The sequence below is a fragment of the Vidua macroura genome, chromosome 20, assembly GCF_024509145.1.
Source record: "Vidua macroura isolate BioBank_ID:100142 chromosome 20, ASM2450914v1, whole genome shotgun sequence".
In the NCBI taxonomy this organism is placed as follows: Eukaryota; Metazoa; Chordata; class Aves; order Passeriformes; family Viduidae; genus Vidua; species Vidua macroura.
Genome location: NC_071590.1, coordinates 5689875 through 5707677, shown reverse-complemented (window position 1 = coordinate 5707677; position 17803 = coordinate 5689875). Strand labels below are relative to the sequence as shown.

At 46.4% G+C, this 17803-nt stretch overlaps 1 protein-coding gene across 7 annotated transcripts in view; it reads right to left on the bottom strand.

Moving 5' to 3' along the window:
- Nucleotides 1-80: 80 nt before the first annotated feature.
- Nucleotides 81-17803, bottom strand: part of RFFL (ring finger and FYVE like domain containing E3 ubiquitin protein ligase) — a 30017-nt gene continuing 12294 nt past the window's right edge. For 4 of the 7 annotated variants that reach the window (XM_053995182.1, XM_053995177.1, XM_053995176.1 and 1 more), the window contains 6 exons: nt 11083-11267; nt 6497-6895; nt 4884-4970; nt 4328-4535; nt 3128-3151; nt 81-2601 (listed from right to left, as the gene is read on the bottom strand). In XM_053995182.1, coding sequence (XP_053851157.1) covers nt 2420-2601; nt 3128-3151; nt 4328-4535; nt 4884-4970; nt 6497-6895; nt 11083-11262 — 1080 coding nt within the window. In that variant the 5' untranslated portion in view covers nt 11263-11267 and the 3' untranslated portion in view covers nt 81-2419. Of the gene's footprint in view, nt 2602-3127; nt 3152-4327; nt 4536-4883; nt 4971-6496; nt 6896-11082; nt 11268-14961; nt 15114-16813; nt 17256-17803 lie in introns of those variants that run through there. The other 3 variants (XM_053995179.1, XM_053995180.1, XM_053995181.1) reach the window with 2 other exon arrangements.

Here is a 17803-nt window from a genome sequence, read left to right as displayed (position 1 = left end):
CAGCACCTGGGATCCCAATTTCTGGCTGAGGTTCAGCAGTAGCTGTAGGATCTCTGCTTGTAACAGAGTCAGAAGCAAAGTTAACTAAACACAATTCAACTTTATTATAAAATTATAAACCAAACTTCTGTACCAAAACTAGTAAGTTGAACTGTCATAGTACCAGAGAATTTAATAGTGAATAACATGCCCTTTCAAGTAGAATATTAAGTTTTAAAATCTTTAAACAATGTACAGTGTACATAAAGCACATAAATATTTCCATTTACTTTATTAGTTCAGACCATTATATTCCTTTGGATCATTAATCAGTTTCCTCCAGGTTTTGATTTTCCTTTAAAAACAACTCACTCATATCCATAAGTAGAGATTCCATTTTTACAGGGGAAACAAGAGTCCTCCCTTCACAAAGCACATTTTGAAGTCACAGGGTGGGTGGATCTTCTCATCCCTAAAATTTCAGGCATTGATCTGCAGCTTGATTTAATTGCTGTAGAAAATTAAGCCTACCTTCTACAAGGAAAAGTACATCTATCCATAGGGGAATCATCCTGCTAAATTCCCCCAGCCCTGAGTTCACTGAAAAACATGACAACATGAATTTTCACAGTGGATTTGCTAAATGAGGCTGTTGTTTATTCCTGCAGCTCTTCGAGGTCCCTGTGCTCTCTCCAGAGCAAACAGTCACTTCTTACTTGCCCTTTTCTCTGTCGTGGTGCACTGACTTGTTCAGTTTGTTCTCATGCTGGATCTTAAGTCAGAGATTACAGAACAGCCTGACCTGGGACAGAGGTAGAACTCGGCATGCTGAGTTCAGTCAATGTGTGGAGTTCTGGGAGCACCTCAGTGAGAAATCCCTGGCTCTCTCCTGCTGCCTCCTGAGCCATGGATTTCTCATCCCAGGTGCTGTTTTGGCTGCAGTGCCCAGAGCAAAGTCCCTGCACTGGCTGCAGCTCCTGGAACTGCCCTGTGCAGAGCACACCAGGTGCATGTGCTGTTGGCATCATTGCCACTGCTCAGGAGCTCTGGTGCTGTCCCTGCAGCTGCACTTCAGTGCCCCAGGAGCTGAGGGGAGTCTCTGCAGAGCCCCCCTGGGTTTGTGCTGTTCTCTGCTGGCAGCCAGGCTGGAACACGGAGCCATCCCCTGTCCCCAGAGCAGCCAGGACAGCTCTGCACAGAGGGGCTCAGCCTCAGCTGCCCTGCAGTGAGGGCACAGTCCCCTGCTCGTGGGCACTGAGGGCAGCAGGATGCTGAAGTCAGTCCTGAAGCCCTGGATGCCTGCAGGCCACTGAGGAGAAAATACACCAGTTACAATCACCTCCAGCAAGAACTGCCAGACTGCTCTAGCAAATCTCTTCCAGCTGAACACTGCCCAGGAGAGCTGTCAGGGATCAGGACACAGCCTCTCTCCCCACCCTCACCAGCAGAAAGGACAAAACTGCTTTTGACAAGCAGTGGAAGGTAACAGAACTGTAAAACTGAGCCCTGGGGAGGATGGGCAAGCTGATCTGCAGTGGAGATTGCTCCTGGATCCAAGGGACACGAAGGCTTTCTTCCATGATTCCCTTCTAAAAAAAGACAGTCACCTGTACTTAAATATGATTGTGTAGCAGTGGAGTCCTCACTACTCTGCAGTTTTGTGGTTTCCTCACTAAACCCTGGGGAAGACTCAAGCCTTGGATTTGTAGCTCCCTCAGCAAGTGAGGGCAGTTCAGTTTGAGCCCCACCTCTGGCACGTGCTGTGGAGTCAAAGTTGACAAAATCAAACCAGAACCCTCTCTCTGGCACAGAAACAAAAACCCAGCACACAGGGAAAGGCTGAGCCTTCCCAGCCTCCCTCCCCAACAGTTTTCAATAATACAAAGACAACCTTGATATAAAATTACACATTTTTCCACAATTGCACTAGGCTAGAATTGGGGAAAGCAGGGATGGTCTGCCTGTCCTGCAAGCATAACGATTTTACATTAAATTAAAAAATAAAATTAACAAGCACAGTGACATTTTAATCTTTGAAAATCAAGTTGTTGCTGGGCGTAGCCTGAGCAGCAAAACAAAGGACACTTTTTGAGACCCCAGTTCACTTTTATTATTCGGAGGAAAATACAAAGCCTCTGGAGCGGATCTTCCTGGTGGAAAGCTGGGCATCCATCTGTCCTCACGTTTTCCTAGGATGGAGGTGGTTAATGATTGCTGGCAATGAGCTCCAAGGAGTCCAGGCACTGTGGTGTAAAGCACGATGGTGGGATGAGCAGAGTCGGGCATGGCTTGAGCAGAGCGCTTTCCCCAGGCTTCCTCCTTGCCTCTCCTGCAGCAGAGTCCATGCTGATCTCCAGGGGAGCTGTTGGCAGGGATGTTGGCCCTTTCCCTAAGAGCACTGAGGCTTTAAGGCACAGCAGCCCTGAGCCCAGAGGCACCTCTATGTCCTGAAGACGTGCACGGCCCTGATCACGTACTGGCGGCAGATGGGGCACTCGCTCATGCGCTTCCCGCACTTGGTGCACGTCACCATGTGCCCGCACTCCAGCAGCACACAGTCGATGGGAGCATCCATGCAGATCCTGCACAGGTTGTCCTCGGTGCTGGGGGGCCCAGCACCACCTGAGGGGACAGGAGAGCACGCGGGGGTCAGACAAAGGGAGGTGTGGCGGGTTTGTGCAATCCCAGTTGGCTCTGCTGAAGGGATTCCCCAAGGGACAAGGTGTGCAAAGGAATTCTCCTTGGGGCTGCTCCGTCAGCTGGCAAGGAGCAGAAGTTTTAGCTTTTACACAGTAATTTCTGTGAGATGGAAACAAATACCACTGAGATTCCAAATGATGAGGCAAATGAAGCAACATGGATCTCTTCCCAAGTAACGGCACAAGAGGGAATGACCTCAAGTTGTGCCAGGGAAGTTTAGATAGAAATTTTTCCTGATATCCATTTGCAAAAGGGCTGTCAAGCTCTGGAAAAGGCTGCTCAGGGCAGTGGTGGCATAAACAACCCTGGCAGGAAGTGGGGGATTTAACAGCCATGCAGATGTGGCATCTGGGGACATGGTTTAGGGGTGGCCTTGGCAGTGCTGGTTGGACTGGATCTTGGAGGGTTTTTCCCAATAAACAACTCCATGATTAAGGATCTCACTCACCAGTTTGATCATCAGTGTCCAAAACTGCAACAGAAGAAGAGAGGGATTTGGTGAGAATCTGAAAAGCTGGGAGAGCAGTGATACCAGGCAGGGGCTGAAAACCTTGAGGGAGTTGCTAAACCAAAACTGCTTTTTGCTGATCACCATGGCAGGTTCAGGCTGGGCTCTGATCAGGAGAGGTTCAACTGACAAGAACTTTCTCCAATACTGAGCTTACAGAACTGTTAAAGCTTCCCGGAGATAAGGGATCCAAAGGGATGTCTCCATTTTTAAGACAGCCTTGGAATGTGTGCAGAGTTTGGCTTCCCAGTGCTGCACCTGCAGCAGCTCCTCGTGCCAGTTCCTCTGCTGCTACACAATCACCAAGTGATTGAACACAGACACAGAGTGAGTGACAGAAAAGGATATATTGCATCAAAAGCACAAGATAATGAGAGAATGCAACCCCAAAATTGCTGTCTTAAATCTTGGATCATCCATAGAAGACAAAGCCTAGAGAGACGTGTTTAAGAAAACAACACTGCTTTGGACAGCACTGAGAAACAAATGTATGAAATCAAAGTGTTAAAAGTTTCTCATGTAAGTAATTTACAAATATGTGTATTTTTTAAGGAATTCCCTCAAAGTGCAAACTGGCACCTGAAAAATCAAGCCAGATGTATTCTCTACACACCTGTGTCTCCTCACAGCCACCTGTGCAGGCCCAGGAACATTCTGGTGGTAAGAGAGTGAAACCCCAGCTACCCAAAGCTGGGCAGCCCTGGGAGTCACTGCTCTGAGCACATGCCCTGAATCTCCCAGCTGCTCTTTGGTGGCAGTTTCCTGCCTGGGCAGGGCATTTCCTTGCTGGCTTTGCCAGGTACCACAGGCCAGGAGATGAGAGCTCGGCATATCCAGTCATGTCCAGCCACCCACCAGCTGCTGTGAGGGTGAGGCAGTGCCCAGGGATCTGTTGGGGGCATGCACAACACCAAGGGTGAAGGATGCACAGCCCTTGTGCTGCTGCTGCAGGGCTCCCAGAACTCTCTCCTCAAACAACAACAAGGAGTGGTGAGCAGAGCTCAGCTCCTTTCACTCTGGACAAAACACTCCCTCCTTACTCTGCTGCACCAGAAATGTCAGGTAAGTTCTATTTCCTTGTACAGCTGTCCATAAAAGGCTACACCTGGAAAACAGGCCCACATTTGCCAAGTCTCTCACCTAGATGTTGAAGGTCCTTCTCTCTGTAGAGGCGAGTGACCCTCTCCAGCAGCTCCCACTTCTCACAGCAGCCTTTGTAGTTGACGAAGTTGCGGGCGAGGATTTCCTTCAGCTGCCGCACGGAGAGCGCGTTGATGTCCCCGACGCTCGTCAGGTCAGACAGGGAGGCCTTCCTGCCCAGCACCAGGTTATCCTCGGAGTCACTCGACTGGGAGGGAGCAAAGAGGGAATCATTCCTGCCCTCAACACCTTGAACTATGATATCAATCAGCTTCCAGCATGTGTGTAAGCAGGAGTTCAGGTTTGGATGTACAGAGAAGTGGCTACTCTGAATTCATCTACCAGAAACACAAATCTTGAGATAGAACTTAATAATTTCTGCCATGGTGTCCAGGTGACACCAGTTCTTTCTGTATGTGGAGGACAAGATGATGCTACAGAAGGGGTTGATTTGGTTAGGTCAGTCTCAGTTACTGTTCATGTCTGGTAGCAAATCCAGCCCTGGTATATATCCAAACCTGATATTCCCTGCCATCCAGTTCCAGGACACACAAACCTGTATCTCATCCTCTGCTGCTGCTTCTTCTGCTGCATTCTCAGCTGCTGTTCCACAGGCTGGGCTCGGAGGCACATGACCATTGGCCTGGAAGAGGAAATGAAGCTTTCACCAGCTGTGGGTTTCTGGAGGGAAATCAACTCCAGGAGAGTGTCACTGCAGTCCCTGACCTCTGGAAGGACACAGGCAGGACAAGGCACAAGCCAGGCACACTCACAGAGGGTTTTCCCTGTGCAGCACTCCCACAAAGTAACACTCGCTGAAGCTGAGCCTTTAAAAGCCTTTAAAGCCCCAGTACAGAACTCCAGGCTGGATCAGGAGGAGACCAAATGTATACACCAAGTTTTAAGTGTGTATGTGCAGTCCTTCCCTGGGGGTCACAGGGTGCTGTGGTGTGAAGGCAGAGCTCTCAGTGCAAGGCTCTGCAGAACCCTCCTCTAACAGCTCAGAGCTTCACAGTAACCAGGCAAACACCTCCTCAGGTGGGGTCTGGAGTGGGCAAACAGGAGACACCGAGTGAGGGAGCAGCAGCAACAGAGCTGGAGGAGAAAAGCTGGGCAGTTGCTTTGAACTTGATCAAATGAGCAGTGTAATTTCAGCTGACTCACCCCCAGCAGCCACTGTTCCCTCTGACAAAGAGACTGTAACGTTACCATCCCACTTATCCAACTGGGGACTTGTTAATATTTACAGAGCCCAAGAAAAACAATCAGGATCAAAGAGCCTGAACTGCAGCACCATGTCATGCAAGTCAAGACAAGAAGCTGAAATGTATCGTGGGCAGTGAGGGAAGACAGCAGAGCTGGTAAAAACTGGAATGGCAATATCCAGAAAACCAGGGAATGAAAATGCCTTTTAATGATTTGTGAAAAACATTCTCCCAGGAAAGCTCTTCTTTTGAACTAGATAAATCTGCTGAGGAAGCAGAAGGTACACACATTTTCACAGCTCTGGCCCACAGGGAACTGAATACACCCATTAACTTTGTAACAGGACAACGAGCAGATGTCAAACACTGAGTAAACTTTCCTTAGCAGAGAGCAGAAAGACAAACAAAGCTAGGTCAATAAAAAATAATTAAACTCAAATGCCCCTGCCGAGGTTCATCAGAACTGCAGGTTCATCATAAACCAAGACTTGGCAACAGACTCAGGGTTTGTCTTCTATTGATCTGAGTGCAGGAGACACCACAAACCTCACTCATCCCCCATCACCTCTGATCAGTTCCAGATCCGAAACTGCTTTAGGCTGTCCTTGTTATCGGGCACAGGAATTAAAGAACAGTATCAACTACTTAATTACACCTACAAACATGTGCCAGAAGCCATCAGCAAGCACCAAAGGAAGCAATCACAGGAGCATCTTGTGGCAATGGAAGTGTGGACCAGAGCACCAGAGAAAACACATCCCAGAGCAGTGATGATGTTCTGAGAGTGAATGCTCGAGATACTCAGCACTGCCCACCAAATTAAATTCCATAATGAACAGCACATCAAAGTTACTGACAGCAAGTCACAGCTTTATACAGCAAAACCACATGCAACATCCTAGTAGTTAATGCAAAAATGGAGATGAATGAGTTTGCAAAAGATGGTTCTGGCCAGAGATTGTACCTGTTGGTGTTCCTGAGCTTCTGAACTTGAGATGGGATCTGCAGACACTGAGGACTCATCGTGTGAGGTAGGAGAGGCCAGGTTGGTTGGGGGGTGACTCACAAAGCCTTGCTGTTCACTGGTATTAAATGTGTTTGTTCTTATCTGATCTTCCTGGGTAATTGCAGGCTGCTGGCCAAGGATCAGGAATACCAGGTCCTCTTTTTCACGACAGAACTCTGTGGAAATCTCTCGGAGGGCCAAGTAATCTCGCAGATCCTTCACCTTCATCTTGATCAGCTCCTCCCGCTGAAAAGCCGTGGCTCGGAAGCGCTGGCAGAGGTGGCAGAGGAGGGGCCCATCCTCGGGCTGGTTTGAGCAGGACGTGCAGAAGTTCTTCTTACAGTCCAAGCAGATGTGCTGGGAAAGAGAGGGGAAGGAGTCAGAGCCAGCCCGTGCCCTGTGCCAGCAGCACACGGCGCTGCAGGCAGCGCTCCCCTCCCGGCCCAGCCGCTGCTCTTAAAGCACACCCAAAACCCTCCAATCCACGAAAAAGTGCCAAGTGGTCACCCCTGTTCCTAGAGGAGGAAAAGGATTGATCCCTGAGCAATCACCAGGTTTCTCAGTTCCATTCCAACTCCATTTACCCAGAATGAAATGTGATATCCTGACAAGATTCCCTCACACGACAGGAATTTTCTGCACCTGCTCATGCAGTTTAAGCCAGAGGAAATCAGGAGATGGAGGCAGCAGACTTGTGAGTGAATTCCAGCTAGTTGTGCACATTGCTCTGTGCATTAAGAAGCTCCAGCACTGAAGGAACTAGTTAAAAACATTTCTCTTTCATAAATACCTGCTATGAATGACATTCCTCCCTCCTTTTTTTTTCCCTCCAATTTGCTGCAATCACAGAATTAATCTTGGTATCACCATAAGAGGGACAGGGAACAGCCAGATCTCACAGACATCAAAGAATCTGACATTTATTTATACAAAAATAGCTTATTTTGAAAACAATATGCACACTTCATACCAGTTAGTGCTAGACAGAAAGTGTTGGAAGTTTTGGAAATATTATGCCCCAGACAGTTAAAAACTTTACAGACTGAATTCTGTTGTTAAATGTTTCTATTTGATACTGGCTCTGATCTTGTCACTCAGGGCCTGATTTTCAGAAGTTCCAAGCACTCACAGTCCATGTTGACTTCTGCAGAAAATTGACTGTTCAACCCTTTGGAAAGGCAAATTCTACATTGCCCAATAGGAATAGCAGCAGAACAGCCACATTCCGTGCCTTTTAAAAAGTCATGAGGGAAGAAAGAAGTGGTTTCAGTGCTGGTTGAAAATGACAACTCACAGCCTCAGAGAAGCCAAGCACCTCTGTGAAATCCTGACATCCTGATCCTTCAGAGCTGTGCAAGAAAAAACACACAGGTGGAGTTGGAGAAGTAATAAATACAAACTCAAAGACAAAAAACTGGTTTATGAACTGCTCTAGTGAATGAAGAACATCCCAGCTGAAAGAAAGCAGATGTTTTACAGGGTGTAAATACACCACTTGCTTACAAAAGCTCTTTCTGATCCCCTTTTCAGCCTGAAACCCTCCCTGCTCCCCAGTTAACACCTCCAGGCCTCTCATGTAAAGCCTGTACTACACTCACAGTGACACTTACTGGAAAGAATCCCAATTTCCTGCTCAAGCATTTTAAGACATTAACATTTCTACCACAGAGAGAAACTCTTGAAACTTATCTCAAAACTGCTGTTTGGGGGCCTGCCAAGGAAAAGCAACTTTCACTAATCACAAAGCAAGGCAGGAAGGGCAATTTCCACAGAACGTCCAGTTTGGAGGAGTTTTCCTTAACTTCATCACCATAAAAAAATTAATATGTAATTGACTTTTTGCGACCCTGTGATTGCAGGAGCAATCCTGTTCTTCAGGAAATTTTTAAGGCAGAGACAGGAACTGATAGCTTTGCATGCCTAGAGCAGGGAAACAAAACAAATCCACAAAGGCAGAGAAGTGGAAATCACCCTGTTGGTAACACTTGTCCTCTGAATCCCCCATCTCTGACATGGGAGAAATCAGATTAATTGAGATTTAAAAACCCCAACACCCAACAACACAAAAATGCACAAAACAACCCAAAACCCTGAAGCAGCCCCACTTTTGTCTGGCAAGGGAAGCCTCTCCATGACCTGCAGGTTGCCAAACTGGCTCCAAAGGGAGCCCCTGTATTGCCAAGGACCTTCCACCAGCCAGAAAACCCCTACTTGAGCACTCCCATCTTGAGGTGCCACAAAGCAAACACAGCACAAGGGCTCTTCTATCAAACATGTCCTTGCAATTAACAGTAATCCTGCCTCAGTTATCAAAAAATACATTTGGGAAGTGAAAATAAAGCCAGGCATGTCTCTGACTTAGCAGCTCAGCACTAGGATTTATCTTCAGAGGGAAAGAACAACCTCCCCAGCCTGTATCTGAGCACCAAGTGTTTAAACGTGGACATTTTGGCTACATCTCAGCATCATGCAGCTCTTACAGCTTCACTGAACTCTGACTGAAAGGGCATTAATTCAAGGCACTGTGTTCTTCAGAAGGATTAGTTTCAAATGTTGTTGTACATTAAAACTTTCCTAAAAGGTCAGGCCACATCTGACTGCTGCTCACTGACAGCACAGTCAGCATGGTCAGACAGCCCTGAAATGCTTTATGTGGGGAGTTTTTGTTGGTTTGTTGGGTTTGGGCTTTTTTAAAGCAATCTAGGCTATCCTTATGGTCACCAAGGATAGCAGAAAGAATTAATTTTTATCCCCTGTATTTCAGAATAAACATTAACTGGACACTGGAGTTCAAAGGTGCTGCCCCTCCCATGAGAGAACGCAGTTTTCCATGCTGTCCTTGCAGCACAGTGAGATTTCTTACCCTGCTCCCTCCAGAGCAACAGCACTGAGGAATTCCCATGGCTCACAAACACACCAGTGTGTTCTAAGGGATGTTTTCACTCCCTCACAGACCTGATGGGAGAGCTCTGGCAGCCCCTCCTGCAGCTGTTCCAGCATTCCCACCTGCAGCTGTTCCAGCATTCCCACGGGGCTCCAGTCACCCCCAGAGATCACTGCTCAGGAGCTGGGGCAGCAGGAAGGTGGGAGGAGGTTTGGGAGCCCCCATTTGAATACAGAATATAAACTTCAGTTTCCCTGACAGCCTGGAGCAGGAGCAGCTGGACACGAGCACAGCTACAGACACCAGATCCCACAGGAAAAGGGGGAAGCTGCTGAGGGCAGGATTGTTTTCAACAGCTTCAGCAGATCCTCTACAATTTGTGCACCAGAGCATTCCCTCTCCTCTCTGAGCCAGAGAGCTCAGCTGGAGCCATTGATGGCTCTGTGCAAGACACTGCTCTAAGGGCAGCTCATACAGAACAGGTATTTAGGAGATAGATACTGGGGAAAACAGGGCTGTGCTTCTGCTGTTGAGCTCACAACTGCCTGAAACGGTTTCATTTCAGAATTATCTCCATCCATTGTTTGCAACCATGTCCAATAGCAAGTGCTGGGTCCAGGGTAATTCTCTCCACAAGTATTTGTGAGGACATGTGACTTAATGAGGACAATGTCAAAGACAACATTACAGAGTCACGAGCAGGGAGGGCCCCACTGCAGCTGACCCAGCACCAGAAGTCTCAGCACTCACACACCCCACAATTTATCACCAGAGTTTGATTCCTGAAGCAACTGCACTTCTCAGTGCAAAAATGCATCACCATCCCTGTTGCCCTGGGAGTAGAAAGCAGCAGCTCTGCCAAGACCCACCATTCCTCAGATGTGTGTGCTCGTGCATAAATAAAAAGTGCAAGGAAAACCAATTTATGAACTTTCCCATATAATCTAAAAGGGCTGTGGTCAGAATTCACCATTATTTTTAAATTCTCACATACTTAAGTTCAGTAACTATAGATCAGACACTTCTTAAGCCACAGAGTGTGGACACAGAACAATTTTCCTCACTGGAACATTTTCAAGCAGCATTAAAGGACCCACCATGTCCAAATAATGCCCCAGGCAGGGTTTGCTGTCAAATTAAGTCTTGTGGTACCAATTATTTTGGCATTTATATACCCACAAATCAAGTTTACAAGTAAAATAAAATTGATCTGGGTTTGGTCTGGGGCTATTTTTGCTCAGCAGTTCTACACACACCCTCAAAAAACTTCACTGGCTTTTAGTTTGAGCAACAATAGTTTGGAAAACAGGCAGGAAGATCTTCCTGTACTGAAAGCACAAACATTATTAAACTTCTTGCCACAATATTTATTTTTAAAGGACATTAGTGCTTTTAAATAAGAAATTTAATAACTTATGCTCATGTTAATGCTTCTCTAAGTGATTGTCAGCAGTTTGGCTTTCTCATTGAGGAAGTCTGCTGAAGGATTTCCAGTCCCATTAATGATGCCTGTTAATTGTGACAGAATGACTGAAGACCCAGAACCAAGGTGAGCTGTCTTCTCCCATAGGGAATGTCCAGATCTGAGGATATGTGTCTAAAATGTGTGTCTGTAACTAAATGAAGGCAGCTGGCCTGGCAGGGCAGGCTCAGGACTCACCTTGCTGGAGGAGCTGTCGAAGTGCATCCCACAGGCTTTGCAGCTCTGCTCAGAAGCAGTGGGAGAGGGGAAGGAGCTGTAGCCAGGGTTGGAATAGGCCTGGGCTCGGGCTGCCGCCGGCGGCTGCATCTCCTCAGGGGAGCCATCCACACAGAACCAGTTACAGCAGCTCGCCCACATAGTACCTGCCAGGGAAAACACCTGTCAGAGCTGGCAGGGACACAGGCTGGCAGCTGAGGTGACAACACAGCAGGAAATGCAGGTCAGTGCCCACCCATGGGTCATTTTCAACAGCACGTTTGTCAGCTTTGATCCTTCCTCTGACAAGTGCACACAAACCCCACACCTGTGGGGTCCAGCACGATGCAGCTTGGTGAAAAGGGACAAATAAAGATCAAAAGAACTTTATTACTGGAGCTTCATAGAGTTAAGAGACTACAGTGAAAATAAGATAACATTTATGTTCCACTTGGCTATATCAGATTCTGAGTTTGCTGTAACAGGCTGTTTCTATTTCACATAAGCTGTAATACTTATCAGGATGTAATAATGCATCAGGAAAAGAACATAAAACCTCAAATTGTATGGCACAGAACAGTTAAATAAAATCAGCAGCAGGATCATAGATGGCTATTCCTCAGCTTTATCCTATATCCCTCTACAGATTTACAGCTACAAATCCAGAAAGATAAAATAAAAGCAAGGACAGCCCAGCCACTGATTTCACACACTGCAGTTCTAGACTGAATTTACAGCATTACAAGGCTAACATCACACAGCAGGTCAATGTCAGTAATGTAAGAAAATCAAATACTGGCTTTGGTAACTTGCTTGGGAAAACAACTGCAGCTGAGACGCAAAATCAAAATGTGTATTTTTTCAAGTTAAATTTTATATGTATACACACATATACACACACACACACTTACCAAAAATCCTAACGCAGTCCAGTGCAAAATACTCAGTTCCAAAGTCTTCTTAGACCACCTCTGCTGCAATACTCCAAAAACACACTGCTATAAACTTGCTTTTGGGAGTTTACAAAGAAATCTGAATTCATCTGGGCATTCAGTTTCTGGAGCACACACCATGTGTCATCACGTACGGGTAAACTGAATACAAATTGCCTCCTCTGCACTTCTGCTCACATGGGAGCTCCTGAACTGTTTCTTTTATGTCTTAAAAATCAGCTCCCTCACTGATAGCGTTCAGCAACTGCTTGATTTTTATAAACTTCTGGAAATAAAACATCTCTCAGCTACACAGCCAATTCATTGCTCTTTACTCAGTAAGTATTGCCACTGTGAAACTCCAGATTCCCAAGGGAACGGGGCTAGGAAGGGAATCCTAAAGGTTATTTGGTGTAATATGTTCTTTTTTAAGCTGTGCTGAAACTTTGGGGCTGATGTACTTGAATTGGGAAGCTTTTGCACTCTGGTGCTGTTCCAGTATCTGCTGCTTTAGCGGCATCTTTGAGCCTTTCAGAACCTGGCTGAATTTGACTGTCAGAGTTCCTGCTGTCCTGGGGATGCCTTTCAAAGCCCACAGTGTGAGCTCAGCCAGGAGCCCTCCCTGCAGGCTCAGCACATTGCAGAGTTTAAATGCAAATCTACACATTCACACCATGGATTCGTGCTGGAGCTGATGTGCTCATTGCTGCAGTGGAAATGACACTTGGGCTGGCACCCACATCTCAATAAACAGTGCAGATTGCACTTAGGCTGGCAATGAGATCCCAATAAATACATGGAGGAAATCACTGCACAAACAGAAATAATCTATCATCCATCTCTATTAGCTTTGCCCTGCAATCAAACACGAATTTTATATGGCACAGATAAAAGAAACAATTACCCTTTTTCTCTCTGCATGTTAATTTCCAAGCTCTCTGTCCCACTCAGAGGTTAACAGAGCCTTTCTTTTGCACAAATACAAAATTTCTACTTGAAATCACATTCTTTGGAGGTTTAATTTGTTCCTAGGAATCACAAATCTAAACAACATGAAAGCTGCACAGTCCAACAAGCATTCACAGCCTCCACAGCAGTGGAAAACTGCATCCAGAGTTCAGCTCCCTTCCTGTTTCAAGGACCCCTGCAAGCTGAAGGCCACCCACGATAACAGAGTACACAAATGCTACAGCCTGCCCCCAAAAACTTCATTTTCCTAAAAAAAGACAGCCTACTAATTCACTCTGGAACATTGCAACATGTCAAACATTGGGAAGAAAAACACAAGGCAGTGCACAAACTGGGATAAAATAAAACAGAGTTCAGCATTCAGCTGGGGTTTTAGCTCTGTGATTGCCAGGAATTAAAAGGCCAACAAAAAGCTCAGATGTTGCTTTAGAAGAACCTTAATCCTGCTCAACTACAAAAGCATAGAAGGGAAATTCCCATAAACAAACAACAACCAGGACTGTCCTCTGATCCATAATATTTTTCCAAAGGTATAAAAACGAGCACACATGTAAAACACCTCTGCAGCTGCCTACAGCTGCACTAAGACAGCAGCAAGAAATACAGGTAAGATTCAGCAGCTGCTTCAAGAGGGATTTTCCATTGTTCTGGACAGGATCAGCTTTAGAGCCAAGGAAATGAGCACTGCCACTGACAGAGGACTCCAAGTTACAAGCAGAATGCCTCAGTGGAATTTCAGGATGACAATTTCCTTGATAACTCTACAATGTATGTACAGCAAAATTATTTTCTTATTTATTCTCTTACCCATCTGGAGGTACGTGGTCAGTACAGTCCAGGAATTGCTCATTTCCCCAGGAGATGGATGAATGATGGATGGATGGATGGATGGATGGATGGATGGATGGATGGATGGATGGATGGATGGATGGATGGATGATGGATGGATGGATGGATTGGATGGATGGATTGGATGGATGTTACAGATGTGGCAGTCTGAGGGTCAGAACCAGAGAGTCCTGCCCTGTCTAAATCCTGTCAATTCCCTGCAAAGGAGCTGCTGTTCTGCACCCAGAGAGCTTCACAGCTACACCAAAGTGACAAATTAATGCCCAGACAAAAGAACACCCAGCAGAAAAAGCTACTTATGTGTTGTGCTCCAGGGTTGGGAAAATACTTACAGTAACTTGGCTAATAACAGTGTGACAGCTTGGAAAACTTAATGACAGCATGGATTTCAGGAACATCTTGAATAAAAGATGTGGACTTACTGGCACAGCTGACATTACAGGCACTACTGATAGCAGCATTATCCTTGGACAAGGTGCCTGTACTGCCTCATGGAGCCACAGAAACAACTGCTTGAGCCACGCAGCTGAGTTGGGTTTGGCAAACTGGAAGCTCCATGGCAGGCACCCAACAGTGACTGCTGGCAGCCAAAAAGCACCTGCCCTAAATCCTAAGTGCATGGTGTGCTTGGAGCATCTGCCAGGGCAAAGGGAGAGGGAGTTTCATCAAGGGTGGAGACACAAGATCAAACAGTCTACCCCAGACCTGCAAACACATCCACCCACATGGCAATCAGCACCCTGGGAAGGGGCTGTTTCATCCTCTTTGTTCAGTTGCTTTAAGGAAAGCCAGAAGAAATCAAATAAATGGCAGGGAGGTGCTTCCCATGGACAAAGTGGTGCCAGCACTCCACCATGCTCTGCTGGACTGCTTTCATTGATTTGATTATTTATATTTTCCAGTATGAAGCTGTGCATGCCATGACTCTCTTGACTGGATTTAAACAGGAGAGTGAAATTCATTTCATCACCAGTTCATTAACACGTTCTACACAACACCACGAGTTCTGTATTAATTTAATTCTGAAGGAAATACCAGTGATGTCAAAGTTTTCCTCCCATACATAGTTGAAGAGAGGATTCAAAATGCAGGCTTGGATTCTTAGACTTACCATCTTCATTTAAAAAAGTGTTTGAACTCAGGTTCTCACTCCATATGCAATATCACTGCCATAACCTTGCTAGCTGGAGTATCAGGGATCACAGCCTCCACACAGGATTTATTACACATGCTGCCTGGATTTCATCAAAGGATAGGCTGTGGCTGCAGAAGGAAACTGTGGTTTATGTTTGAATATAAAATCTGCCTTTATTTTCCTAAGAGTACAAACAACAAGGGACTAGAGCAAGCAAAGGAACATCTCAGAATCAATGAGCTTCCAGCTCTGTATAATAAAGCTCTTGAGGACTGGGTCTGGCTGCTTTTCATGACTGCTCAGGAATTCAGCAGCTGGAATGCAGCAGCACCAAGGAGACACTTGAATCAAGGGATCAAAAGGAACTGAGCTCCCAGAAGCAGCTGATTCTACTCCCACACGAGAAGAAACCACAGCAGCAAGTAGTTCTGCTCCTGAGAGGCCTTTAACCACTGGAACAGCAGGGCTGATGACCCTTGAGGCTACTGCAGATGGAGCTGGGTGCCAAAAAGGGAGGGAGATGCAAGAGAACAGCTCTGCCAGGGCTGGCTTCCCTGCAGTGCTCTTTGCTCATCAGCCCCAACAGCTGCCCTCACACCTCCTCTGCTCACCACAGTGAGCTGCTTTTCCACCTCCCTGAACCACCCAGCTCCTCTCTGCCCCTCATCCATCGAGAGACACCCTCCTTTCCTTCCCCCTTCAGAACCTTCTTAGGGCCTTCAGGACCTGCAGTGAGCAGCTACACATGCTCTACAACAACAGATTGTGTGTCCTCCACAACACCAGTAAGACAACTTTCAACACAACACACCAACCCTGGAATAATGCTGATCACAACATCATTAGTTCCGCCACTTCTAGAAGCTTGAAGATAAAGGAAATTGTTCAGGAGGCCAGAAAGAGACGTTGTGGCTTTAAAATACTCATGTATTGATAGGTCTCTTTTAAAATTTCTATTTTTGTTATTTATCCATGCTGTAACCCCTGTAAAATGAAGCAGATCTCATTTTGATGAAAGCTGTTTGAAATGGTTGAAGTATTCAATGAGTTAACCACATTGGTGCCCCATTAATAGTGTTGCACAATTGCTCATTGTTATAATTTACTACTTTTTTTTTTATTTCAACAAACCTGCACTGATAAGAAATGCCTTGCTAAAATTAGTTTCACTAATGACCTACCACTTCCAAAATGAATTCACAGTAAGGTCAAAAAAAACAGTACTTGCTTGATAACAGAGCTACAGAATAATCTGCTCAAATGCCACTTATGCACAAAGTATTATTTTTATCAGCCTTTGTCCCAGGCACAGACCTGAATTATGATAAATGGGAGCAGCCATATGTTGGGACAGCTGGAAAAGTCAGCAAATGAGCCACCTGCAGAAGGGACAAGGGAAGGAAGCAGGTTGCCAGTCTGAGCATGACATTTGCAGACATGGTGTCTCAGCCAGTACAGAGCAGGAGAAAAGGAAGAGATGGGACACAAATCTGTCATGAGGAATGTACATCTAATTTACTGTATAAAATAACTGGACTGAAACTGTCAGATTTTTATGTAGGGATAGGTAAAAAATATGTTTATGACTAAAGGTACTAATTCACCTGCCCAAGGTGACAGCATGCAGACCTTGAAAAAATGAGTAAATAAATACCAGCACTGGATCACAGCTAGAAACAGGAGTGTTCAGGTGGGAGAGACACAAGAAATTGTGTTATGGAAGGAGGAAACACTTTTCCATTTTGTTCTGTGCCTTTCAAAAGCCTGGAGATGTTTCCCGTCTCTAATCATCTCAATATGCAACAAAGACAAACATTTAATTGCTCACCAGTCTGATCAGCAACTTTGATGCAGTTTAAAACTCTTCAGGTGAGGCCCTGGTCAGCTACTGACAGCAGAGAGCTCAGGTCAGTCCGCACCAAGTGCTCAGAACAGGGTGTCCAGGACTTCTGTGTCCCTTTGGTTGTGATCCTGTGCATCCAGGAGTGCCTGTACTGCCAGGCACATCAGGGGATGCCCTTGAACAGTACCCACATCCTCATGTCCAGAGGCTGGCCAGAGCAGGCTGGCACTGGCACCCCATTCCAAACGCTGCCTACACCTTCCCCATGGGACACGCGCAGTCCCTGGCTGGAAGCGCAGCTTGTGCCCAGCAGCAATAATCCATCTTCAGCTCCTCTTCAACACAGCTGCACCTGTGCTTCTCCACCCTGGAGATGCCTCCAAAAGCCTCCTCTGTGTGTGTGCTCGGGAACCTCGGCAGGCTGAGCAGATCCCAGCAGTCCAGGCAGGAGCAGATCCCGGAGTGTGGCACACAGCTGGATTCGGCAGCGCTGCTGCTCCGAGCGTGCGAGCCCAGAGGAAGGGAACCTGGCCACGCACCAGCATTTTAATGAAGGAAGTGACATCCATTTACCACAGAGCAGAGAGTAAACAGGGCAGCCTGCTGGGGCAGGGTGCAAGGCAGAGCAGGAAAAAAAAGCTGGAATGGGGCCACAGGCGTTCAGCACAGCCACACACAGCTCTGCTGAAACGCCAGCGCCTTCAACTGCTGCTGAGCCCAGAGTAGCACCAAAAATCACTTCCCACTTGCGTGGTACAGAGGAAACCATCGTGCAGACAAAGCCCCTTTTATGCTGCTATAACCTGGTTTACATTGAGCAGACCATTTGCCAGGTAAGCCCTTGGAAAATTGGCTTAGCTGAGAGGAAAATTATGAGCTCTTATATACATGAAAAAAATCCAGTAGGTATTCCAAGAGCATTTTGCAGCTGCAGCAGTGCTTATCAGTACTGCCAGTAACACTTGATGCTGTTCA